Source organism: Marmota marmota, unplaced genomic scaffold, assembly GCF_001458135.2.
Source record: "Marmota marmota marmota unplaced genomic scaffold, marMar, whole genome shotgun sequence".
In the NCBI taxonomy this organism is placed as follows: domain Eukaryota; kingdom Metazoa; phylum Chordata; class Mammalia; order Rodentia; family Sciuridae; genus Marmota; species Marmota marmota.
The window spans coordinates 9682299-9708429 of record NW_026000174.1 but is presented as its reverse complement, the minus strand read 5'-3'; the positions used below and the strand labels follow the sequence as shown (position 1 = coordinate 9708429).

General features: G+C 45.3%; 1 protein-coding gene across 22 annotated transcripts in view; it reads right to left on the bottom strand.

The window, feature by feature from the left end:
- Nucleotides 1–26131, bottom strand: part of Tenm4 (teneurin transmembrane protein 4) — a 2842490-nt gene that overhangs the window by 360807 nt on the left and 2455552 nt on the right. For all 22 annotated transcript variants that reach the window (XM_048789141.1, XM_048789145.1, XM_048789157.1 and 19 more), the window contains 2 exons: nt 16804–17091; nt 12500–12769 (listed from right to left, as the gene is read on the bottom strand). In XM_048789141.1, coding sequence (XP_048645098.1) covers nt 12500–12769; nt 16804–17091 — 558 coding nt within the window. The remainder of the gene's footprint in view (nt 1–12499; nt 12770–16803; nt 17092–26131) is intronic.

The window sequence follows — 26131 nt, the reverse complement described above, 5'->3', positions numbered from 1 at the left end:
ATGTTCTTTTCCCCTTTGCTGGGATAAATTTTGGTTGTGAGTTCTATGGTATGCTGAGTCCTTCTGGAACCCACTGAACCTTGGGCCTGCCCTGACATAGACTCCAAGTTCTAAGGTCCACAGTCAGGGTGGAGAGTCAGGGCTGGACTCAGGTGCCCTGGAGGGAGGAGATGATGGAGTAATTTATGAAATGTCAGGTATTACAGTGTATTGTGAGCTATTATGCTCTCCATAAATGTGAATAATAAGGACCAGGCTGCTGGGGCAGGCTTTTAAAGACCTTTTTAAATCCAGCAGGGGAAAAAGTGACATAATATTTTCTTCAAATAAAATCTATCTTTCAGCCCTCCTACCTCTTGTGCTGAGGTAGTAAATGATGGAAGGCGGTGGGTGCAGCTAGAAAGAAGGCATAAGCATAAGCAGTCTCTCTCCTGTTGCTGCCAGGTGAGGGATGCCTGGAGGTGACTTGCTCCTAATTGCTGTCTACCTTCTGCCTTTGCCCATTTGGTTCCTGCTTCAAGAGCCTCCTTCTGCATTTCCACAGCTCACTTCATGCCCAAGATGGCTCTTCTCTCCTCCCTCTTCCATCTTTACAGCAGCTGGAACTGCAAACAATTTCCCTTTGTTTATACCACGCTTTGAACCTCGTTTGTTCCATACACTTATTTCCTTCTTGGAGGTGCACTTGGGAAAGCAATTTATTTTGTAGTTAAGGTACTACAAAACTAAGGGCAACAAACTCATTTAGGAGCCAGGCCATGGAGTGGGGGTAGAGAGAAAATTCCTTTTCAATGTTTGGAACATAAAAGGTTTGGCTATTTATTTGAAGGGAAGTATTTCGTCCAGAAGAAGGCTCTTTCTCACAGAGCAGACTGGGAGAAACTGGCCTGGGGAAAAATCAGGCTTGTTGGAGCCTTCACACACTTGGCCCTGGTACTGGGAATCATCTCTGGTGGTAAGAGCCAAACTGACCAGCTGCCAGTTGGCATGATGAGCAACCATGCATGGGTGTGGAGGCAGAGAGAAAGGGGGGTTCAGTCCCATCTCTGCCATGCCCCAGCTGTGTGATCTAAAAGCCCTTCTAAACAATGATGAGACTGATGGCTCCCTCAAAGGTTTTCGCAAATGTTAAACAAAATGTGAAAACACCCTGTGAATCATGAAGTGCTGTGCAATTAATAACACCAGCATACACTTAAGCAGCACTTCCTATGTATCAGGCACTAGTCTAAGAGCTTTAATTCTGTTAACTAATTTAATCTTTACAATTATCCTGTGTTATATATATCTATAGAATGAGGGCAATTTACAGAATTGCCCTCATTCTATAGATAAGGAAATGGAGCACCTGGTGAGATTATGAGACTTGCCTTGTATAACACAAGGTAACACACAAGTAAAAGAACTGGGGTTTGAACCCAGGCAGTCTGGCTCCAAAGCCTGTCAGCCACTGTTTTCTTAGAGGGTCTGATCTGGCATATCATCACCATCTGAACCTGCTAAAATATTGACAATCATTCAAATTGCATTTTTGCCTCCATTTGGCAGTATGTCCAGTGGTAAGAGCTTTGGATTTAGACAGTCTTGGGTGGGTATCAGCTCTGTGACTTTCTAGTTGGCAAGTTAAGCTTTTGAGACCTCAATTGCATCATCTATAAAATGGGAATCACAAATCCTGTTTAACAGGCTGATAATGGTAATTAAATGAAACAATGCATGCAAACTGTTTGGCATATTACAAATGTATAATGAATAGCATCATTATACTTATTGACAAGTAGAGTGAGTAAGAGGAAATAGAGAAAGGGGCAAGAGGATTGGCAAAAGAAGGAAGGAAGAAAAAAAGATGCCATTAATGGGGTATGAATCACAATTTATTCACCTTTTCAGATTCTCTTGGGGCCTCCATTTGCTGGGCCATCAGCCAACTGATCCATCCACCTGCCACTGCAGTCAGCTGATCCTCTTGGACCCACTGAGTTATGCTCAGGGCCCATCAGCTGCTTGTCTTGCCTTCCTCCCAGAGACTATTCTGGAGACATAGGTGTTTTTTTTTTTTTTTTTTGTACAGCCTGCCTAGGAACCTCTGGAGGGGGTACACCTGCTTAGAGACCAGGTAAGTCTCTTTGCAGGCTGTTTGTTGTAAGAACACACCACCTTGCCTTGTTCCTCGTCTTCCCCTCCCTCCCTGCTCTGAGATGGTACCTCCCAAATTAGGCATCAGCACTTACATTGCCTCAAGCTCTGTTTTCTAGGAAACCCAGACCAGGGCAAGTTTATCAAGAGAGAGAAATTGTATATACAAGCAAACTCTTTATAAACTAACTCTGGCAATTAGTGGGATACCCTTTAAAGGACCTCTGAAGTCCAAATTTAGCAGAGGCAGGACCTGAGATCATCAAGTTTATAGTTAATAAAATATAGTTAATGGTCCAGGGCAAATGCATTTTGAATATAGGCTCTAGCCAGATCTGCAGCTTTATTCTGTTGAACTGCTTACAACTCAAGGCTAATGGCAAGTCTTCTCTTCTCAAGAGCAAGATCCCCTGAGATGTCAATCCTCCCCTGAAGCAGGGAAGGTATTTGTTTCCCTGCTTAAAATGTTTCCAGGGTTTCTTATCACTTTCAGAGGAAAGGCTGAACTCCAGCTAGCATTTCAGAGCCATCTTCTGCCATGATGGGACCCAGTCTTCCTCTCTGGCCCCATCTCTTCAAGTTTTAGCCATAGTAAAACTTTGTAATTTCCCATATGGTCCATCCTGCCAGGAATCAGACCCCAGTCCTCTGACTGCTAATCAAATGCCTTTCTTATTCTCTAGGACTGCTTCCCCTCATCAAAGGAAGCTGGGCTTATCGGTTTGGGAAGTCTGGGGAGGATCTGGTCTTGTCTATGAGCTCTTCCTTAAAGAGCTCTTTGTAGGTTTGCACTGAACCTGCTTCAGGGATCCCATGGGTAATCACGGCCACTCTCCTCATGCCATCTTCAAGTGTCAGACCCACAGACCTCCAGAACTGCTCTTAACACTTTGCCCCACATGCTTCATCCTAAAGTTAAAGAAAAAGCCATTTCTATGTGGTGGTTCTTCTTCCTGGGTTGATTAGTGTGACATTAAAATTGTGGTAAGGATTCATCCAGGACTTGGCAGGAGCCAAATTTCATTTGGCATGCTAGCTTCACGTGGTGCTCACATGTACCTGCCCTCATTGCCTTTGTGCCAAGTGAGTCCGGCTTTGACTCATCCAGTCCTGGGACCCCCCTCCTCCCCCAAGGCAGCTCTTCCTACTTGGGCATGCTTTAGTTGCTGTCCTCAGCCCACAGCTACCCTAGGGTTTATTAATCACCCATGGTCATTTGTGAAGAAGAGAGCTGGGAGGGGGCAGAGGAGAGATGGCTAGGTTTGACAAACCAGGCATTCTAGCAGTATCATTATGCTATTCCTGGGGCCTTGGGCCAGTCTATCTGATCCCAGAATCCATCTTCTTTCCATGGAACCATAAGGCCCTGCTCAGATGATATACTCATTCTCCACAAGGGGCTCTAGAAATAGAAGGCTGACAGTTTGGGGTCAAAATTATCACAGCATTAATCATGAAAAATTTGAGAGGTCACTAAAGAAAGGGAGTTAACATTTATGAAATCCAGCTACATGTTAGGTATGTACCATCTTTTAATCTTTTTAAAAATGAAATCTATCATAAAAAATTCATTTTACATGAAGATCTGGCACATATAATGCATGCAAAGTGTAACTGAAATAAAAATTCCACCAAACAATACCATGTACAAAGTCCTGCTTCTATTATCTTTATTATGATTATTTTTATTTATTATTTTAAACAATGGTGCTGAGTCACAAAGTTTATTTCATGATTGGTTATAACCTACAGTTTGGAAAACACTGTCAGGGTTCGTTCATGTATATAATCACCTGTCATTCTCATTCCTATTACACAGGATTTGGCATTTATTCCTATATGCAGATGAGAACACTGAATAGTGAGATTCAGTAATCTTTACAAAAATCATCTAGTTGCTATGTGACTGAGCTGGGATTGAGTGTAAACCCCAAGTCCATTCTCCTTCCAAATTGCCTCACTCCTTGAGATCCCAATGACCCTATTTTGCTGATGGGGTGACTAATTCTCAGAGAAAAGTGACTGGTTCAGGGACATACTCAGATTGGTGACAGCTTACAGTTGAAAGGGAATTCATCTCTGGATGCCACACAACTGCACTGGAACTAGCTCCTGTGGGCAGGAAGCTCTTCTCCCACCCTTGGTTATTCTCTTTCTTCCCCCAAATGATACTGAGTTAGCTAAAGTTGAAATAGACTCTCTCTGGAACAAAGCTGAGCTTACTGATGGGGAAAAAATGCCTCTCAAATGTCTTTCGGTAAGAATTTTGTCATTGTGCACATCGTTGCTTCCACTGGAATTGAAAGTCATGTTGGCTCAAATTAAAAGCAAAATTCTTGTTTGCTGCACCTCTCTGCACACTCAGCGGGTCTTAACGGAGTTTTGAGAATGCAATCTATCTTAATTTAGCATGGCTTTGGATTGCCCTATCTCTCTTTTCCTCCTCTCCCAGTTCAGAAGCAGGCTGCAGTTGGATCAGTATTGCTTACAGAACTCGCCAGTATGCAGTGGATGTGACGGGCATTTGATCTGGGCCAGAACTTCTTAAAGTCCTTTGAGAAGAAACTTCTAAGAAGGGCAATGTCCATGCCTGTCAGGTACTGGCTCCCAGATCACAGGCAATTCCCACTGAGGTGTTTTGGAGAGGCAGAACAAGGTTAAACTTCACTAAGGCAGTCTGAGGCAACCAAGTAGAAGGAAGGGCTGCAATTACAGCTAAAGGGAAGCCAAGATGATACCAAAACAAGACAGTACCGTGAGTCTCATGTGGAAGAGAAGGAAAGGCTCTGGGTGGATGGGAGTCAGCCACAAGGTCAGAAACCAAGATGATAAGAGCAGGAAAGAGTGTGGTATAAGAAACAGCTGGGAATGCAATTCATGATCAAAGCCTTGAACTTGAGAGAGAGCATGGGAGAGGCAGCAGCTATAGGACCCTGCAACTATGCTAAAGTAACTGTGAGGCTAGGAGAAGGATTGGATGTGAGCCCCCTCCCCTGAAAGGACCTAGGAGCTCATTTTGGTCATAGAATCTAAGAGTCTAGAGGTCATCCTTAGTGCTAGAAAGATCCTGGGGTTGAGCAGGGAAGAGAAGCTCTGGTACAGATGCCACCCTTGCTGCCGCCATGGCTCGTCCGTGCCTAAACCCCCATTGCCTCTTTTCTAGATTACTGCAATAGCCTCTGACATTTTCCCATTACAGTCTACTCTCAACACAGCATCCGGAATGATCCTGTTCAGCATTAATCAGGCCTTGTCCCTCCTCAGCTCAGAACCCTCTTTTGGTGTCACCTATAATGGCCTGCACACATTCAAACCCCAAGTCATCAAAAGGCCTTTTCCACTACTCCAGCCACACTGGCCTCCTGGCTGCTGTCCAAACAAGCCACACATGCTCTGCCTGAGGTCCTTGTACCTGCCCTTTCCTCCACCAGCTTTGCTGTTCTTCCAGATATCCTCCCAACTCACTCCCTCACCTACTGTGAGATTTTGCTCAAACACCACCTTCTCCATGAAGCTTTCTCTGACCACCATATTTAAATTTGCAAATGCTCCTAGGCTGGGATTCACTCTTCCCTTTCCATAACACTTATCATCTTGAGACATCCTATATAATTTAAGTTTTAAAATTTGTTTTTAAAATTTGTTTATCATCAGTCTCCCCTCTAGAATGCAATTCCCACAAGAGTGGACAGTTTTGATCATTGCTGAAACCACAAGATTTCAAACAGTACCTGGCTCATAGCAAGTGCTCAAGAACAATTGTGTAACCACAGACAAGGCACCTGACGTGTCAACCTTACCTCCTAGCACATCCTGCCTCCACGGTCCCCATTTCACATGCTTAAGTTCCAGCCTCACAAGCCACCTCTTCTGTTCATCCACACAGAAGACCCTTTTTTCCCTCTCTTTACTGTAAAGTCCTTTCAATCCCTCAAAATATATGGACCAGCACTTCTTCTCTGAAACCTAGACATCTCATGGTTGGATTTTTAGGCCTCTATGATGCTGACTTTAAATGTCTTTTTCCTAGCATGTCACAGTTTGAGAGTCGCTTGTTAGAATTCAAGGTCCTTATCAGCTCTGACAGATTGTGGATTCAGTTTCTTTTCCAGAAATTTCTTACATTGACAAATAAATTTATGTTCCGGATTCAGCCAGAATATTCCTAGATATTTTCAATATATTTCCTAGACCTTGTATATTTTATGCATTGAAATAATAAAAATCGGTCTCTACAAAGTAGTACAAAATGGGTATCAGAGTGGGACTGATCTGGGCTCAAATCTCAGCTCTACTATTTACTAGTTGTACCTCCTTCAACAAGTCACCCAACTACCCACCATCTCTAAATTTCAGCATCCTAAGAAAAGGTATGAATTCCTGAGCTGTTGTCTGGCTCCCAAACCAGAACAGTAGTCAAATGTGGGGTTCAACCCCTAGGACAGCTGATGGGGCCGAGCTTCCTGCTCTAGAAGATGGTGTTCCCTTGACAATGGGTAGGGTTGCTGCAGTACTCTGATCATTTTGGATCTTAGTGATAGATTTTATTACATATTTTTTTTAAAACCAAGTCTCATGGGTACCGGGACAGGGAGGGCAGAGGATAAATGGAGTGAAATAGGTAATGAGCTCCTTTCTCCTTGTGCTTTGGAGATGCTTACCTAATCTATGGCTCTGAATATGCAATTTGGCTTCGTAATTAGGTTAACTAATAATTTCCCTTTTGACACCAGGCTGCTTGATAATTTGGGGGGTTAACTGTGATTCTCTCTCACTGTTTCTTTTCTAAGTAAGTATCTCAATTTGCTTCTGGGATTAATGCAGAGAGGAGCACATTTTCACTCTTCCCCAGACTCATAACACCTCTTCATGCCTCCAAACCTTGGCTCATGCAGTGGCCTCTCCTGGGAATTCCTCTTGGGACCCCTTATGCTCATTGAGACCCACCAAGCCTTCAGACCCATGTGCATAACAGGAGTGGAGTGAAGGAATGAGCCTTTGCGCCCTCAGGGCAAAATAAATGGCTCCTGTACTGTCATCCCACAGCTCTTTAAATAATTAACATTAATAGCTAGCAGGAATTAAGGATCGACACAGACCAGACGCTCCACCAGCGTTGTATAGGCTCACAGCAACACCTCAAGGAAGGAAGACAGCATGCAGCTTTGTATTTTTTAATTATTGTGATAAAATATAGACAAAGCTTAGCGACTTTTAAGTGCATAATTCAGTAGCATTCGTGTATTTACACTGTTGTGCAATCACTAACACTATTCATCTCCAGAACTTTCTCATTCTCTTCAAACTGGAACTCTGTGCCCACTAAATAATCACTCCTAATTACCCTTCCTTACAGCCCCTGGTAACCACTGGAATATTGTTTTTGTAAATGAGGAAACTGAGGCTTAGAGAGGTTAAGTGATTTGCTCAAGGTCTCGTTGCTAGAACCTGGCACAACCAGGATTTGAGGTCACTGGACTGTACACTGGTGTTCCTTCCAATCTGTGACACCTTGATCATAGAAAAGAGTCACAGGTGGTTCTACTTCCAGCCACTCCCCTTTTCAGCTGGTTTCTATATTCTAAAATCATGCCTGGCATGCCAGAGGAGCTCAGCACAATTATGAAACAAATTACAGAATGAATCCACAAAAGAAACACTGTCATCCTGACCCTGTGGCTGGGAATAAACTTTGAACTACAGCCTGTGCCTTCTAAAAAACATTGGTTGAATGCTGACTGTGTGCCTGACATGTGGCTCCTCCTCACTGCCCCCAGCCTGCAGTTCCACAGGGCAGGAGGGGCCTGAGGACTAGCTCTGCCTGAAGGCCCTGAGGAGGAAGATTTGTGTTTACATTACCCAGTCAATTTTGTATTTATTTTAGATATTAAGTAGTGACATAAAAGCTGCTGACATTAACCTTCAGGGGCAGAAATTGGCTTAAATGGACCCCATAAAAGTTATTATCGATGGTGGTTGTAGGCAGTATCACTGTGACCTCAGCAAAAGCCTGTGCCGCTGTCAATACTGTTGACAATTAGGACTGACTAATGCAAGGCCCAGTGTGGAGGCAGAGTCGATGCTGCTGTGGCTGGAGGTCGCTGGGACATGCTTTGCATTTCACATTTATATATCAAGGATCTCTGAGGACTTGGTTGCACATCTTTGGTGGCCTCAGTTGAGAGTCAAAAACCTCTCATTGATTCAAATAGAGACAAGCAAAGGACTCAGAATACAGGATCAGAGAGACTGGAGCTCAAATCCAAGCCTTGCCAACATGCTAACTTGCTGGTCGTCATTTCAGTTGACGTTTTCAACCTCAGTTTCCCCTTGTAGCAAAAGGGGAATTATCTGCATTATCAAGAGGATGAAAGGCAACTGAACACGTGCAGCTGAAAGCCCTCCGCAGAGATTGTGGCTTCCCTTGATTCCTGAGCAGTGGCCACCCTGTGAGGTGTTGCCTAACATGTTCAAGCAGAATTGGGCCCTGTTCTGATGGTGAGACCCAAGTCGGATGGAGAGAAGGAGAGAATGGGTGGAGAAAAAAGAGATGAAGGGTGGTGGGAAAGGATGGAGAGTTCTGCAAGAACTGAGACTGTCCTGATAGGGCCTGGCTCCTGCTCAACAAGGCATGCATACTGCGCACAACCTTCGTCTCTCTGTCTCTCTGCCTCCTCAGCGGAGCAAGAACACGGTGAACCTGACCAGTGAATAAAGATGAGCCACTTTTATGACTGCTGTCATTATTTAGATCTGACTATAATAAAACCCTAATGTCACTTCCCAATTGAGGCAAGTGGAGAGCACACGGGCACCACGGGAGTGTGTGGGTCTGAGAGGTCCAGGCCTGAGACAGAAGCAGGGTCAGGAGCACTTTGTTAGATTCTACTCCTCTTCCTTTGCCTGCCCATTCATCCTCTAGTGTTGTTGAGCTTAGAGTTCTGTAGCCAGGGGGAAAAGGACAATCGGAGAGCAACGTGTCCTGGAGAGCAGGCAGCCATCTCCTTGTCTCCACTATCAAAGGCTGAAACTCTTCAGGCTCATTGGATATGTCATTATCACCCAACAGAGGCTTAATTCAGCTGTAATTCAGCTCTGAGGGAATATACAATAATGTGGGCGGTGCGTGCTTCACTCTGTCATGACTTTATGGGAAATGATCATTTGTCATCATGGCAGGAAGCCTTCAAAAGAACAGACAACTTGAGTATTTTGCCACTGAGAGAATTCACTAGAATAACTAGGGCTAAAGGACTCAAAGTTTTAGAGTCACACAGGCCTGAATCCATTCCCATCTTGCTAGCTATGTGACTGATGAGATTTCTTAGGTTCTTTGGGATGTAGTTTCCTTTTTCTGTGCAATGGGAATAATAAAATCGACTTCAGAGTGTTGTAGGTGGAGCAAATGAGATCATACAGCTAATGTGTTTAGTGCCGTGCTTGGGTTCTGATCATCAGCCACAACTATTAATGCTAATGCTAATAGTAATGGAATAATAACCAATGTTACTGTTTCTTCATCTTGTGCACATCTTCGTCTTATGTATTTAAGTACTTAAATCAGAATCCTAGATCTAGAAGGGCTTGCAGATCACTCAGCTCAATTGCTACCAAAAGCTATCTATTAAAACACTTGATCCCATCAGATACTCTGAGAATAAAGGATTCTGAGGTCAACAATCTGGGGAATGCTGCATATATCCCTCTGTTAATTTATCCATTAATTGGCATACTACCATCTTCATGGTTCTGAGAAGTCCTGGAGTAGACATACTGGTTTAACCAAGTGGTTCCTCATTGCTTGACTATGGAATATTTCTCCCTCCCAACCTAAAAACTATCAATATTTTCAGAACACAGAAGATACTGATTTAAGCTGGGCATGGTGGCACATGCCTGTCATCCCAGTGGCTCAGGAGGTTGAGGCAGGAAGATCAGGAATTCAAAGGCAGTCTTAACAACTTAGCAAGGCACTAAGCAACTCAGTGAGACCAGGTCTCTAAATAAAATACAAAAATGGGCTGGGGGTGTGGCTCAGTGGTTAAGTGCGTCTGAGTTCAATCCCCAGTACCAAGAAAAAAGAAAATATTTATTTCATTTAACCATTCTACATATTAGAAAACTGAGGTCCAGAGAAAGGATGGAACTCACCCAATGCCACATCTCAGGCCAGTCATTGAACTGAGACTTCCTGTCCCCTATATAGGACCCATTTTCTCTGTATAGGCCTTGCTCTGTCCTTCAATTTGGTGCTTTGGTTCGGTGCATAGTGGGGTGGGCAGAGGCAGGGCCACTGGCTCAGTCCAGGCCTTGGTGGGAAGGTAGCGAAAGGGTGTGGGTGGTTCCCTGCTGTAGTGGAGAAGCTCCTCAGGGACTAAGGTCACTGGCACTCTCACAGGGTTGGTTGGGAGCCAGCGGAAGGTGGCATTGCCAAGATGATATCCCCGATCTGCCTTTCTCTTGTCCCAGAAACACACAGGCCACCTGAGAAATATCTGAGTTCTCAGGCATGGGTAGATGAATGGACATTTGGAACTCTGCTGCATCTAGCTCTTTAAGAGGATGAAGTTCCTATCTGACCCTGACCTGTCACTTGCCAGATCCTAATCTGGATTTTGGTCTCACACAGCTCAGGTGGAGACTCTTTTTCAGACTAACTGGTCTAGGCCGTCATCTATGACCTAGGGCTTACCCTGACCTAGCAATTCCTAGGCTCCTGCATTGGGAGCGGGGAGCCTGTAGGGTGAAATGGCCTCTGGCTGGCTCTTGCTGCTCTAATGCAGACTGCTTCCGCTCTGGGGGTTCTGGTGTAGAAGCACCTGCAGACCCTCTCTGTGGACTTCCCAGAAACAAAACCCTCCCCACCCAGTGGGGCTGTCTCTGGGCTCTTCCACTCTCCTCAGATTTCATAGCCAGACCCCAACAACAGGACTTGCCTCAGTGCTGACCCGGCCAGGCAAAACTGCCCAGGGGCTGGAGGAGCATAATATGAGGGAAAAAAAAGTACATGTATAAAGGCATAAATTGGCATGAATATACTTTATACACAAAGATATGAAAAATTGTGTTCTATATGTGTAATAAGAATTGTAATGCATTCTGCTGTTGTGCATTTAAAAAAATCAATAAAAAAATATGCAGCAGAAGGGGAGATTCCCTGAGTGCTAGGCTCCATGCAGGACTAGAGTGGACCAGAGCCCCTTGGAGATGTGCCAGCAAGGGCTCAAGAGGAAGAAGGAAAATTCTGAAACTGAGTCCTTTCTTTCCACCATAAGAAGGAGGTGGGTAACTAGCTGCCCTGTTTTTCTCCCAGAGCATTTCAGGGCTTTGAGAAAAGGAGCTTCAGTGGAATAAGGATCTGGAGGCAGCACTTCATGGGGTCACAAAGAAGTTGGAGCAAAATCTCAAGTTTTTACTTTTTTTTTTTTTTTTTGGTACAGGGATTAGACCCAGGGGCACTCTACCACTGAGCTACACCCCCAGCCCTTTTAATTATTATTATTATTTTTTTTACTTTGAGACAGGATCTTGTTCAGTTGCTCAGCCTGGCCTCAAACTTGTGATCCTTCTGCCTGAGTCTTTGGAGTTGCTGGGATGATAGCAGTTTTAAAGTATATGTTAGTATAGTTTGAAGATCCCTAATCTAAAAATCTAAAATGCTTTGAAATCCAACTTTTGAGCATAATGCCAGATTTTTGAAACATTTCCAATTTCAGATTTTTTGATTAGAGATGCTCCACCTGCAAAGTCTATGCAAACATTCCCAAATCTTAAAAACTCCAATTTTATGTCCCTGAGCACTTCAGATAAGGGATACTCAGCCTGAATGACTGTAGTCACTATGTGCAAGAGATCATATAAACTTATTCCTAACTGAAACTCTGTAGCCTTTGACCAACATCTCCCTAAACCTCAAGATTCAAGTTAGCCCCAAATGCCAGTTTTTGTTTGTAAACCATTCTTTGATCAACATAAGATACTGGAGATGCTCAGGATTCAGAGATAATGTGAGCAGGATTCAGTCTAGGCACTGTTGATTGAATATAGGACAAGCTATGGGGGATGGGTTCTCACTATCTGGTGTCCCTTGGCTGCTCACATGTAGGCACCTTGTAAACAATAACCCAACCTCTTGGGTTCCTCCCTAATCCAGATGGAAAGGGCAGCAACCCAACCTCTGACATGTTACCCATGGGTGGATATTTCAGTGTCTGTGGAAGAGGCTCTGACTTTTGACCACTGAGAGCAAAGCAATTTCACCAACTTCACCAGAGTCCCAAGTGATGAAACAGAAAACCAATATTGTAATTACAGCCTTAGCCAGCAACCCAGACACCCGACACAGGCCAAGCAAGCCACTCACCGGTTTCTGTGTTCTCATGCTCTGTGTCGGTGAGTGTGAGGTTGGAGTTGGCTCGGCTGGACAGGCAGGAGCTGCGCCCTGACCGTGTGCTCCGGCCCCATAGCCGCACAGGGTGTTCAGGGGACAGCACAGTGTCGGCTTCCATGTCAGCATCAGAACTGGCCCCCATGGAGTAACCACAGTGGGGGAGGCCGATGTCTGTTCGGTAGAGGGTCCCATGAGGGGGCGTCACTTCCCCCAGTCCCAGCTCTCGCAGGGTGAAATTGGTGCCTGCGAGAAAACACAGGTGATCTTGGTTAGTGCATTGAGGATAGTCCTCCCACCTGCAGCCCCTTGTCTGAGCTCACCATGGCATTCTCTGCCCAGGCCTTGGTTTGAGGTGTTTCCTGTAACTGAAGGGCTCCTTCTGCCCCTTCTCCACCAGGCCAAAGTCTCTGTAACTAAAGCCCAATTCAAATGGCACCTCCTCTGTGAAGTTTTCCTCAATACCACACCTGTGCCGACTGCCCTGCTTCTTCCACCCAGCCCCTGTCAGAGTTCTTGCCCAGTCTGTGGCATGGTGGACCTTTTAAGATAGAGCTGTCTGCCACTTCTGCTGGAGAGGGCCTCAACAACGGCAGGCAATGTGCTTACTCCTAAATCCTTGTGCCTAGAACAAAGTCCAGTGTTCAGAAGGGACTCAAAATGTGAGTATTAAATTGCATTGAGAGCTTCAGTCTGCCCCTTCCAGGTAGGACTTGCCAGCAAGTCCAGAACAGGATGGAAGCCTAGGCAATGAGACTTTGGTGGTCTCCTTGGAAACAGAAGTTCCTTTCTGGCTGGTAGGGAGAGCCCAGAGTACTAGAATGGAGAAGGTCCTGCCTGTCCAAGGAAAGTTGCCTTGAATAAGGAAACAGGCTACCCCTGCTTCTCCCTCACCAGGTGGGGCTGCAATGGGGAATCAGCAGAGATGGGTCCCTTGAGGGTCCAAAAAGGCCTGGAAGTGCCTGAAACTGAGGCTGGAGAAGATGTGGATGAGGGTTATTTACCCAGGTGTTAGGACCTGAGTGACAAAGGGGATGCTGCCTTCATGGGAAACACAGCCACCTTCATTGCTCTTGAAAGTTACTCCACAGTCTACTATGCCCAGGAGTATTTTGTGGGTAAAGAAGAGGGAGTGTATAATGACTTGAAGGGCCATATGCCAATTAAAGTGACAATCTGGAGACACCGACTTATATCAGGTGGCACCAATTCAAAGCTGGCCTTTACTGAAATGCAACAGTGAGTAGGGTATGGCCCCTGACACGAAAGAGCTCAGTCAAGTGGGGAGAGGCAAGCAAATATGTGGTTGAGGGGTGAAGGCCAAGGTGGGGGAGAATAGGGGGGTTCTGGGATACAGGAAGTCAGACAGCTGGGTGGGGAGCTCAGGGGAGAGGTCTGAGGATGAGGGTGAATGCAAGGAGCAGAGATGGAAGACAGCAGAGGCAGACGCCCAAGCATTAAAGGTTGCATCCCGCAACCAGGGTGGACTGAACATGGTAAGCCTGCAAACGCAAGTGGAAGTCACTGCCAGAAAGGTGGGGAGGGGACCAGCAGAGGCCTTCTAAGCCTGTGCTCCTTGTCATCTGTGTCTAATACCTATCATGCCTGCTGCAGAGGAGGAGCTCAGGAAAAGTTGGCTAAATAAACACATAAACAAGCACTCCCTGACAGTACTTTTGATGTGGATAAGGGGAGACTGGAGGTGGAGGAGAGACCAACTGGTATACTGCTGTGAAAGAGCTCTTGGGTAAGCTGTGGTAGTGGGAGGTGCATGCTGGGCCTGTCCCCCAGGTGCTACAAGCTGACAGCCTTGATTTGGACAAAGTCATGAATGCTTCCATAATGGTGGGTAAATTCTGTAATTGCTGCCCAAGCCCCCAATGCCTTTTTACATACCTGGTGCCTCAGAGCCTCTGTTCTAGCTATTCCAGATCCTTCCCTATAACCCCTCCTCCCAATCTCCCCACGATCAGTTACTACATAAATGGTTAACATTAGCAGGCCCTGCAACAGCAGGGGCTCCTGGGCTGTGCTCAGTGGCCAAGCAGACATTCTGATTGGCGGGGGTCTGGGCCAGACCAGATGTTACACATTTTGAATATCACCCCTGTGCGGCATACTACAATCTGCCCTCCTATTTTTCTCTCCTTCGAAGAAAATGAAAACTCCAAATTGGAGCCTACATTCCCCAGCCAGCTTCCCACCCTCTCTGCATATCACACTCCCCTAGCTATCCTTTGATCCATACACCCCACTTCTGTCCTGCCCTCACCCTATGTCTGTACTCTGCTGGGCTGGCCTTCTCAAGAGAGGCCATTCACATGTTACAAAAATGACTTCTCTGTTAAGTGAAAAATCAAATTTATTTGCCATAAACAGCCTGGGTTGCGTTGATTTCCATATGGCTTACCCTGCAAACCCTTTTAAGCAGCCAGAATTGGCATTAATACCAGTGAGCTGAAACATCTTGGGACTAGAGGAAAAGCAAGGTAAGAGTCAAGTCTAAAAGCTCAGGAATCCTGTTGAATACATGGTCTCCTCTGGTTTGTGAGTTTGAAGATTTATTTTATAACATGTGAGAAATCCTTGTGCTCTGTTTTGCTTTGTGACGTTTTGGCATCTTTGCTTGAGAAGCAGGACATGGGTTGACATCCCACCCCACCCAACATCTAGCTATGCAATCTTGTGATGATGATCACCTGGGCTTCAATGTTCTTGTCTTTAAAATGGGTGATAACCTATGACCCTCTACCTTCAAAGGAGTTTTGAGGATCCAGGATGGTAAATAATGAACCACTCTGCACATGCCTGCACATGAGATGAGAATGTACAGGATGATCCTTACAGATGAGAGGTGCGTCTAAGCTAAGGGCTCTCTGAGCTCTCTCAAGCAGGACACAGCTAACTTTGAGATATTTTATCTCTTCCTCTCACTGAGACCCAGAGATGGCAATTTAATAGCAGTCAGCATTTATGAAGCATCTGTTCATACCAGGCTCTGGTATCAAGTGCATTATGTACGATCCTTACCAATCCTCACAACCACCTGGCTATTAGGTACTATTATCCCATGGCACAGTGAAGAAGCCAAGGGTCAGAACAATGGCAAAGTCAGAATTTGAATCCAGATCCATCTGATGCCAAAGCATGAGCTTTAAGCCATAAGGGAAGAGCTAAGAGCTTTTTCAAGGCTGAGAGGTGGCCTTACTAGCAAGGCAGCTTTGATGTGGATTTAGGCTTGAGGGAGGGAATAGAAATGAGAAAGTCATAAGTGGCTCTGTGTGTGTGTGACCTCTGTCATCTTACCTCTGTGATCTTGGGCAAATGATTCAGGGGTTGTTGAAAGAATCAAACAATATTGTGAAAACATATGTAAATTACCAGAATAATGCTTAATTGACCCTGTCTTTGGAGAGGAGAAGGATAGGGCAGAATCAGGGTGAGTAGCATGAACTGTGAAGGACTGGTTGTCACGTACCAGGCCTCAGAGAGGGCTTGAGTCTCTGCAAGCAGAGAAACAGGACTGCCCAAGGCGCCAGAGTGGGAAACAACTACCACTGCAGCCTGGGAATGGTTGAGCAGGGTGGGACCATAAGTGGTAGGTGTGGAGAGGCAGGGGACAGAAAATCTAAGGAGACAGAAACTGAGCAGAGAGGGCCCTCCAGTGATAGGTTAGGAGCTTAGCCTCCAGACCACAGGGTCATCCCTGGCTCACTCTAGTGTGGTGCTGAGAAAGGCCCAAGGGAAGCCTTTCTGTCTTGAAGGATTAACAAAAACCATCCCCTATGAGCAAAGGGAATGGTTTTGGTTAATCCGTCAAGACAGTTGATAATCACCAGAAATGAGAAGGGTAGAGGGAATGGAGAAGACAGATGGATTTGAAAGGTGTTCTGGGATTGGATGAACAGGCTGGTGATTACTGCATGTAGAAAGTGAAGGAGAAGGAGTCAGGAACTAGGAGATCCTCCAAATCACCAAGTTTTCTGTACTTACTAAGTGTTACCATGCTTATCACTAAAAAGTGTCATCCCACTAAGTCCTCACAACAATTCGTTGCAGTAGGGCAACAGCTCATACCTAACACCTAAAGCTTCTAATGCAGAAGCCCAGCTCCTATCCACATTACTATGCCAGGGACTGAGTAAGAATTTAAATAAGCCAAGAATGAACTACAGGACTGGCTTTTACCAGACCTACATGCCCAGTACAGACTTGCTTTGACCTGTCCCAGCTCCCTCTTGGCACACCTGTGCACCCACCTGCGCCTGGCCCACCCTCACCTGTGCGGCAGAACTCCTCAGCCTCCTGCGGCACCATGTCCTTGACGCGGCCACTGTAGGCAAGGCGGGCGTCCTGGTCATAGGCCTTCAGGGTCTCACTGGAGCTGTAGGACTTCTGCGGGGCTTTGCCCTCCTCGCTGTCAGCAGAAGAGCTGGTGTAGCGGCGCTCTGCGTCCCGGCGCCGGGTCAGCGAGCGGTAAGGCTTCCTCTCCTTCACGTCCATGGCTTCTGGCTCTCGCTCCTCCACATCCACCAACTGGGTCCTTGCCGCACTCACGACTGGGTGGACTGGAGTGGGGGAAACCATAAGAAGCCTGTGAGTTCTAGTCTTCAGGAGGTAAAGACAATGCCAGAATTGTCACCTGGCATGGTGACAATGCCCTGGACTACCCTGCCCCTGGATTGGTGGTCGCCCTGAAGTGGGTGAAGAGCCTCAGGCTGGAGAAGCCTCTGTTGTCTGGTCGGTGGCAGAGGGCACTGGCACCCAGGGCCTCCAGTTGTGAGTCCTGTCTCTTTCTGCTACTTGGTCTGTTCATGCTCCAGCCTTTCCTCCAGTGCTGGGTATTAGGGGAGCTGACAACAAAGATCAGAGGGCCCTGGCATTTGGTAATGCTTGTAGGCTGGAACTGGACCCTGTTCCCATCATATCACAGCTGCGACAGGGGAGGAACCAGAACTCTTAAAGGCTCCTGGAGAATGAATAAATGCAAGCACTGGGAAGAACATTTTGCATATATTATCTTAATAAATCATCATATGCCCCCAGATGTCATTACTGTCTCCAACCTGTTTTGGAAAGAAGTCAAGCTGTAAGCAAACAACCCATAGTCACCCCCACCCAGTAGCTATGTGATTATTTGCTTCTTGCCTGCCTCCTCCACTAGTAGGCAAGCTCCCTGAGGCACGTACCTCACCTGTTTTGTTTACTGCTTATTCACAGCACCTAGAGCCAGGGCTGGGGCACAGTAGGCACTTAGAATATCTGTTTGACCAATGCTCATGTGTCAGGTGAGGAAACTGAGCTTCAGAGCCAGGACCAAAACTCAGGTCTGTTGTCTCTGAAGCTTGAGTTTTCCTATTCTGTCCTCCCAAGACTCCAACCTCCAATCCTTCCATCTAGCCATCTTCAGACCCATGGGTCTCAGCAGTGCCACCACCAGCACCTGGGAGCACAAGGCCTGCCCCATGCATCTGTGGCTAGCTATGGAACATATGGTATCTTACTGGGGAAGTTCCTTGTCATCCTTGTTCCTCTTTTTTCCCAGCTTGATGCTTTTGCCCTTGACTGACATCTAGGGATTTTTAGCTGTGATATTATCCTCTTCTCCTTCCAGATGTCTTCCTTGAGCTCTGGGGTAGCAAACAATTCCCTAAATTAAGGGGTAAGTACAGGAAGAAAGCAGAATGTCCCTAAAAAGATATATGTAAGATCCTTATTGTTATGGTTTGGAATGTGAGGTGCACCTCAAAATCTCATGTGAGAGACAATGCAAGAAGGTTCAGAGGAGAAATGATTGGGTTATAAGATCCTTAACCCAATCAGTGAATTAATCCTCTGGTGGGATTAACTGAGTGGTAACTGGAGGAGGAGGTGGGGCATTGAGGGTGTGGCTTTGGGTATATATTTGTATCGGGCCAGTGGAGACCTCTCTTTCTGCTTTCTGATCTTTATATGAGCTGCTTCCAGCCACCACACTCTCCCGCCATAATGTCCTGCCTCACCTTGAGCCCTGAATGGAGCCAGCCTTCTATGGAAGAAGACCTGTGAAACCATGAGCCCCCAAATAAACTTTCCCTCCTCTATAATTGTTCTGGTGGGTCTTTTAGTCACAGTGGTGAAAAAGCTGACTGAAACACTTATTTTCTTAAAACCCGGAGACTTCTCCTTCTGGCTTTCCATTGTTTCATTTTTTTCAGAGCACCATGGATATACAGAACATTTCCTGGATTCACTGTCTTATTTAGAGAAACAGCAGAACAAGAGCCCCATGATAAGTGCAGAGCACCTGGGGCCTCAGTGCTGGGTGGGGCCTCTGACAGCAGGGAGGGTGACTCTGTTCAGGTGCAGGTGCCCAGTGCCTGCCCATGCTGCAGTGGGGGAGTCTGGGGTGGGAGGATGTCCTGTGAGTTTTAAGGGAAGTTGGAAATTTGAATTTAGATACAAAATGTGTGAGTTTTAAACATTACCCTTTAAAAATAATAAATACTTTTCAGGCCAAACAAAACACACCGGTACAACAGATTTGCTCTGAAGAGTAGAAGTTCTGCCTGGGATCGTGGACATATGAGGGAGCTCTTTGGCCTAATGATACTCTCTTCCCTTCTAAGACTTCAAAGGCCCTCTCAAGGGCAAGGTTTTAGCTTGGCTCCAGTGCAAAATTCTATCTACTTTTTAAAAGAACCCTCTAGACCCACTCAACAAGTCCTTATGTTCTACCTGTAAACAGTGCCACTTTGCAAGGAAATGGTCGGGGGTTATAATTTCATTTGATGTTTTGGGGGATTTATCATGGACCTGTGTGTCTACTGTAGGCTTTCTCCTCTATAGTTCTTCACACTTTTCAGAGTGCAAACACTTGTGGTTTTATTGGTCCTCATAAAAACTATGAAGTATATAAGGCAACTATTTTCATTCCCATGACATAGATGGAGCAATATTGACCCAGGACCATATAGTCCTCTGCCTAGGGCCATGTGGTGAGTTAGCAGCAGCAAAACTGGTATCAATGGAGAGACAATTGTACCTACAGCCAGTGAAGGTGAATAGATTGATGAATGACTTTTTTTTTTTTTTTGATTGCCAATTCTCAGTACATCCTTGTGATTTGACCTTGCATACACAGAAATCAAGTCATGTGACCAGGGCCCAAACCCACGGCCCTGAGTTCTGCTGTCTTGATTCTCAGTCTCCTGATGGGTTGTCAGGAAGACAGTGGTCTTCAGAACATCTGAGAAACAGATCCCCAGGAAAAACCAGTGATGATGAGTTTTCCTCCAGGGTCTTTCAAACATTCCTGACTGAAATCCAGAGTTAAAAGTACATCTTACATGTGACCCAACACCCACATATAAGATGCAAACAAAAGATTCCTAAAAGTTACTGCATCATGAGCAGACAACTCTGATCAATTTTCTATTTCATTCTCATATATATATAAAATATATATATTTTAAAGAGAGAGAGAAGAGAGAGAAAATTTTTTAGTATTTATTTTTCAGTTTTCGGTGGACACAACATCTTTATTTTTCATTTTTATGTGGAGCTAAGGATCGAACCCAGAGCCCCATGCATGCCAGGCAAGCGCATTACCACTTGAGCCACATCCCCAGCCCAAATTCTCATATATATTTTAAAAGGCTGATTATAACTATCCAAGTTGATATCAACACAGTACTGGCTTTTGATCCTGAAGGCAACTGCTGCCTCTGTGCCCTCTGGCCTTTCCAACCCCTGAGTGACAAGAATGCAGGTGAGCATAATAAGAATTATTAAAACCATTATTAGAACTAGTAACTAATAGCTCATAATAATAAAATTAGTATTAACAACAACTAATATGCTTTCATTAGTAGCTAATATTTATTGAGTCCTTACTTTTAACTATTATTACATTTTTAATCTTTATGTCAACCCTGTGATTTGGGTATTATGGTTATCTGCAAATTACAGATGAGAAATTGCCAAGTTGAGTATCCTGCCTGAGTTACACAGTTTTTGCCTAGTAGATCCAGAATGGTGCCCCAGGATATTGAACTCAGCACACAAATATAACCGCTAGATGGTATTGCTGTTACAAGCTGTCCAGATGAATTGGCAATGCCAGGTCATGCTGCTGACTTCTTATGCTCCCTAGCAATCCTGCTGAGCCAATAGGATGAATTCTAATTTTGGCCAAAATGAAGGCTCTTCTGCATTTGGACCATCTCTTCCCATCTTACTGGGCCACTTGTGTTTTCCAGACATTAACTCTGGCCTCTCTGCCTTTGGGAACACTATTCCATCATTGCCCATGTAGCTAACTAGATGGTTTGTTTTCTTGTCTGCCTCTCCTTTTGACTACAGTTCCTTGAGGGCAGGCTGGGCATCCGCAGTGCCACAGAATGTCTGCTAAGTGAAGAAGTGAAGAGAATTGTTTGGCAGCTACTTTATTCCTTCTTAAGTAACACAAAATCTTGGTAGTTCCCTGTAGGTTAATATGTATTAAGTAAATCTGAAAGACTGGGCTAGATGTATTCCCCACTGACTAGCTGTACAACCCCAGATAAGTGATTAACTTCTCTGTGTTTCAGTTTCCTCATCTGCAAACTCTCAGGGTTGTTTTATAGATTAAATGCATCAATATATACCCCTGGTATATGGTCCCTGGTACATAATGAGTGCTCACTATATATTAGCTATTATTGTCATCAGAAAATTACATGTTTTCTCTTAAAGGGTGTAATTTAGAAGGCTCCAGCTACATATCAGGTATAACTGGAGAAGGTACATCAACACAGAATTTTATGCTATAAGGCCGAGGACCACTATAGGGATTACACCGGAGGATGACTACTTCTTTACATCAGCTTTAACCCGTTGACTAAAGACACGGGCTTCAAGGCAAAGGCTCAGTAACTACAAATTATGAAGAACACAGTCCCCAAACTCATATCTTTCTTGTCAGAAAGCAGAGGCAGGGATAACAGGACTACCCACTCCAAACCCCTGCATATTTTCATCTTAATAGCAATTCAGGAAATATTTACTTATTTGAATAGACAGGTCAGTCACGGCTCACATTCAAATTGGCATTGAATAGTGAGAGTAAGAAGAGGGTAGGGTGGAAGAGGAGTAACAGTGGAGAAGTGTCCCCTTGGGGCAAGAGTCTCCGAAGCAGAGACTGGGAGGCCCTGACAGGAGGTTGGGAGGGATGCTGGGGAAGTGGCCCACCTGGAGCTCTGTGGTCTCCATCCACGGGTCAGAAGCAGTGTGGCACATAGCCATGCTTAAACATGCTTGTTCTTTCCCTACGGTGGCTAAGATCTGAATGTATTCTCCCAAAGTTCATGTGTTGCAAATTTAATCTTCAAATTTGTATGTTGATGGCATTGAGAAGTGGGGCCTTGGGAGGTAATTAGGGTTAAATGAGGTCATGAGGGTGGGGACCCCAGAATGGGTTTAGTGGCTTTGGAAGGAGAGGAAGAGAGACCCAAGCATGCAAGTTTGCGCTCTCTTGCCACGCAATGCCCTCCACCAGGTAAAGACGCATCACGAAGTCATTTACTAGGTGCTGGTATCTTGTTACTGGCCTTTCAGATGCCAGAACTGAGAAATAATGTCTTTCTTTATAGATTACTCAGTCTTTGGTATTTGATAGCAAGAGAAAATGGACTAAGACATCTACTAGCCTCTGATTTCCCCGATGCCTGTAAAGCCCACTAGCATGACATCTCAGGCCTCTCAAGATCCTTCCTAACTCTCCCTCTGCTTCTCTCACTGCTGCAGAAAACTCACTACCCCACTCTGAATCCCCGAGACATACCCTCCACTGCAGTCCTCCAGAGCTGCCTGCCATTACTGATTCCCCATACTCTTTCATATCATGAAGACTCTGCATCATTTACTGGAATCTCTTAAGGGATGCACCAGAAGGAGATGGTGGGCAGGAAGGTGGGATATGAGAAGTCTGAGGTACGTTCCCTGATCTCTACTGTGGCCTCAGTCCACGCCACCTCTCTCCAGGTGACTCCTCTTCCAGATCTCCACCTCATACTAGACTCTGCTAATACCTTCCACCATTCTCACCAGCCCAGACCAGAGCTGTACCAGTTTCCAGCCATACTCGACTCTGTTCATTTCACCATCTTGGCTGGATCCCTGTGCCTGCCTTACCCTGTCTATTCATTATAGTCTGTTCTTCTAAACCATCTGGGGGGATTCTGTTTTCTGTAAGAATGCTAACCAGGAGACAGCTGCCCCTCCTCCCGCCTGGCTGACTTTTGAGCAACTACCTCCAGCCTTGTCGTGAGAATAACGCCAGCAGCTACTGCGCACTCTGGGTTTGCTATAGGCAGCCTGGGAAAGGTTTTATTTTGATGATGGCATTTAGTTTTCACCCTTCCCAGATCTGTGAATGGGCCCTATTTAAAAAAAAAACAACAACAAAAAACCCCAGATACTTAGAGAAGTTAAATAGTTACCTAAAATCACAGGAAGAGAATAAAGAGTTGGAAGTGTTCAATTCTGAGACTTCCTTCCCATGCCCTCTGCCAGCTGGTGATAGGAGCTTCAGGTTAGGAGTCAGTCCTCCCTGGCCACCTTCTGCTCTGTGGCACTGGCAAAGTCCCTTACCCCAAGAGGCTGGGTTTGTCAGATGCTTTGTCAACTGTAATGTTTTACATAGGCATAAAGAATGGAAAAATTATTACTATCAATGCCACCATCTTCATTATTATTGATTTATTTTTAATCAATAAATTATGTAACTAGACAGACTCAATTAAGCAGACAAAGTTGTTCTGGGAGGCTCAAGTAGTTAATAAATATATGCCTAAAGGAAAATCGAGCAGCTTCATCATGACAGGCCTCAGGCTAACACCAAGGCTCCTGCCATGGCTCCAGCTCAAGTCTACAATCACCATGAGCAATTGGCTTCCATGAAAGACAATGGGCCAGCCCAAGGAAATGGGCAAAACCCAGGAGACGGCACAGACTTTTCCTGTTAGCCTGCTTCTAGGGGCAGTTTTCTAGTCCCATCTCCAAGTACAACTTGAGCACCACAGAGTTCTCTTCAGAGAACCATTCACTTCCATATGGTGACAGACCAGTCTTGTGCTGGGCACTGGGGACTCCAGTGATGAGCAGGACATGAGCCTTGTGGTGACAGTTTACTGAACCCTTATGGTGTTAGCCACAGGGACCATCAGCAACAAATGCTGTGATAAAGTATGAACTGCAGGTTTGTAAGTCCATCCCCATGCTCTGACATGGGTGTCAGTTTTGTCTGTCGATGGGGACGGAAAGTAGGCCCAGGACAGGAGGAGGGAAGGAGCCAGAAGGTATTGAGGCCAAAATTCAGTGCTTTCCACATTGGAGAGACCAGGTTGAATGACCCAAGTGGCTGATCAAGTTCACACAGCCAGTAACGGACATGACTGGGACCTGAATCCAGGACTCTCTAACTCTAAAATCCACATTTTTATATTTTTGTTTTGGTTTGTTTTTCTTTTATGTGGAGTTGGGCTTGGATGGTGCTAGAAGCTTGGAACAGGTGTGTGAATGAGGGGAGGCCCGGGAGACACCTGGTTGTGATGGTGATCAGAATATCATTTCAGATAGGAAAAGAGCCAGTAACAGCAAAGAAACTACTGTTAACAGAATACCTCCTCATGTGCTGGGCGCTGGGCTCTGGGTACATGTTATTTCTAGTCTCTGCACCAACTGTGCAAGGTAGGTGTTATTCTCTAATTTTATATTTTCTCTTATTTACTGCTATTTTATCAATAAGATGAAAGATCACAAATTCAAAGAGATTGAGTGAGTGACTTTCTCCAAATCACAAGGTTCCAAGTGTCTGGGTCTAGATTTGAACCATAAGAAAATGTTTAAACCTCAATAAAAGTAGTGGACATCTAGTCCCATAGGCTAATTCATTTGATAAATAATTGCTAAGTCCCCTTCATCCTACCTAAGTGCTGAAGGAGATGCTGGATATATCCCAGGAGGCTCCTTCCTCCCCTGCTCCCCCTTTCCCCTCCCTTTCTGCATCCTTCCCTCCACCCCCAACTCTAAGTTTCTGCCCTGAAGACATCAGAGGACAAGACATATACTTTTGACTCCTTGGAGCTTCTTGGAATGGGCAAATCAGACAAGGAAAGGATGCCACCCACAGACCCTGAGCCCCTGCTGAGGTGGGCCAAAGGTGGAGAGATGATCAAGGGCCCTTACCAGTCACACTGACATCTAAAACTGAACCAAAGAATGTCAGGGAAAAGGTGAGCCAGGCCAGACAGTTTTGAGGTATGAGGAGGTCTAGATCTGCGGCTTCCAGATCTTTCTGACCTACAGTGAAAATATACTTGTGTCGCAATTCAGGGCACACCTACACCTACAAATTTTAAAATAAAAACAAAAAATCTCACAAAGCTCTGCTTAACCTTGCCACAGAGTGGAATTTGATATTTTCTTTCTTTTTTAAAAATGATTTTTTGTTGTTGATAGATGTTTTATTTTATTTATTTATTTTTATGTGGTGGCTGAGGATTGAACCCAGTGCCTCACACATACTAGGCAAGTGCTCTACCACTGAGCCACAGCCCCAGCCCGGAATTTGATATTTTCTGTTCCATTCTACTTATATAGAATTGTTAGTGGGTTGCAACCTACAGTTTGAAGCACACTGTTCTAGGTCATGCTGTGGATGAATGCTCCTGGAACAGACAGAAGGTGGTTACTTCTGAATTCTCACTTTAGAGAGGGAAAGAGATTGGAGATGGAGCCTGAGGAGAATGTACACCCTGGTAGAGAATTAAAGAAATGTCCAGAATACCAGTGAGTGGTAAAATGCAAAGTCCATGTGGATTAGAGAGCCTGCTGGGGAAGCCCTGGAGGGAGATCCCCTCCAGCTGGTTTTCAGAGAGGCCTTGATGCCCTGGAAGACTGACCAGGGCGTGGGGCTCCTGGAGACAGGGAGATGTGAGGAAGAGATACTAGAAACAAAGCTGTCGGTGTTGGGGAGAAACTCAATAAGCAAACCTGGGCCCTTCTTGTGGACTTCAGCGATATTTATGGAGGGGCAGGGGCCTGGAGCATTCACAGGGAGACTTCCACAGACAGTGCAGCACTGCTAAGAAACCTCTGCCCCGCTAAGGCCTGGGGGAAATAGGGGCTGTTATCACTCCGATTACCTTGCAACCTCAGGAACAGCCAGAAATGAGCCAGGAAATTGACTGAATTCCTGCTGGACTGAAGTTTTATAAGTTTTGCTTAACATAAGCATGGGGTGATATTTTTAGTTCTTTGTGTGTCAAAAAGGGCCCATAAATATTTCAGAGCTAAAATGTGTTCTGCAAAATATAAGTTCTGGGTAGTATCTGGGTGTGTATAAAACCATAAATTTTATTTCCCTTAGTTCTTTCAATTTGGAGGACTTGGCTTTAAGCTGGTGGGGGGTGGGGGAGATGGTTGCCCTTATTCTTGTGCCAGGTGCTGTGTTGGGCTCTGTGCAAACCAGAGGAGGCATCCTTATTCCCACTTTACAGATTTGGAAGCTGAGGCTCAGAGTGGCAAAGTGATGCTCAAGTTCATACAACACACCAGGCACACCAGGGCTGGAACTGGTGTGACTCC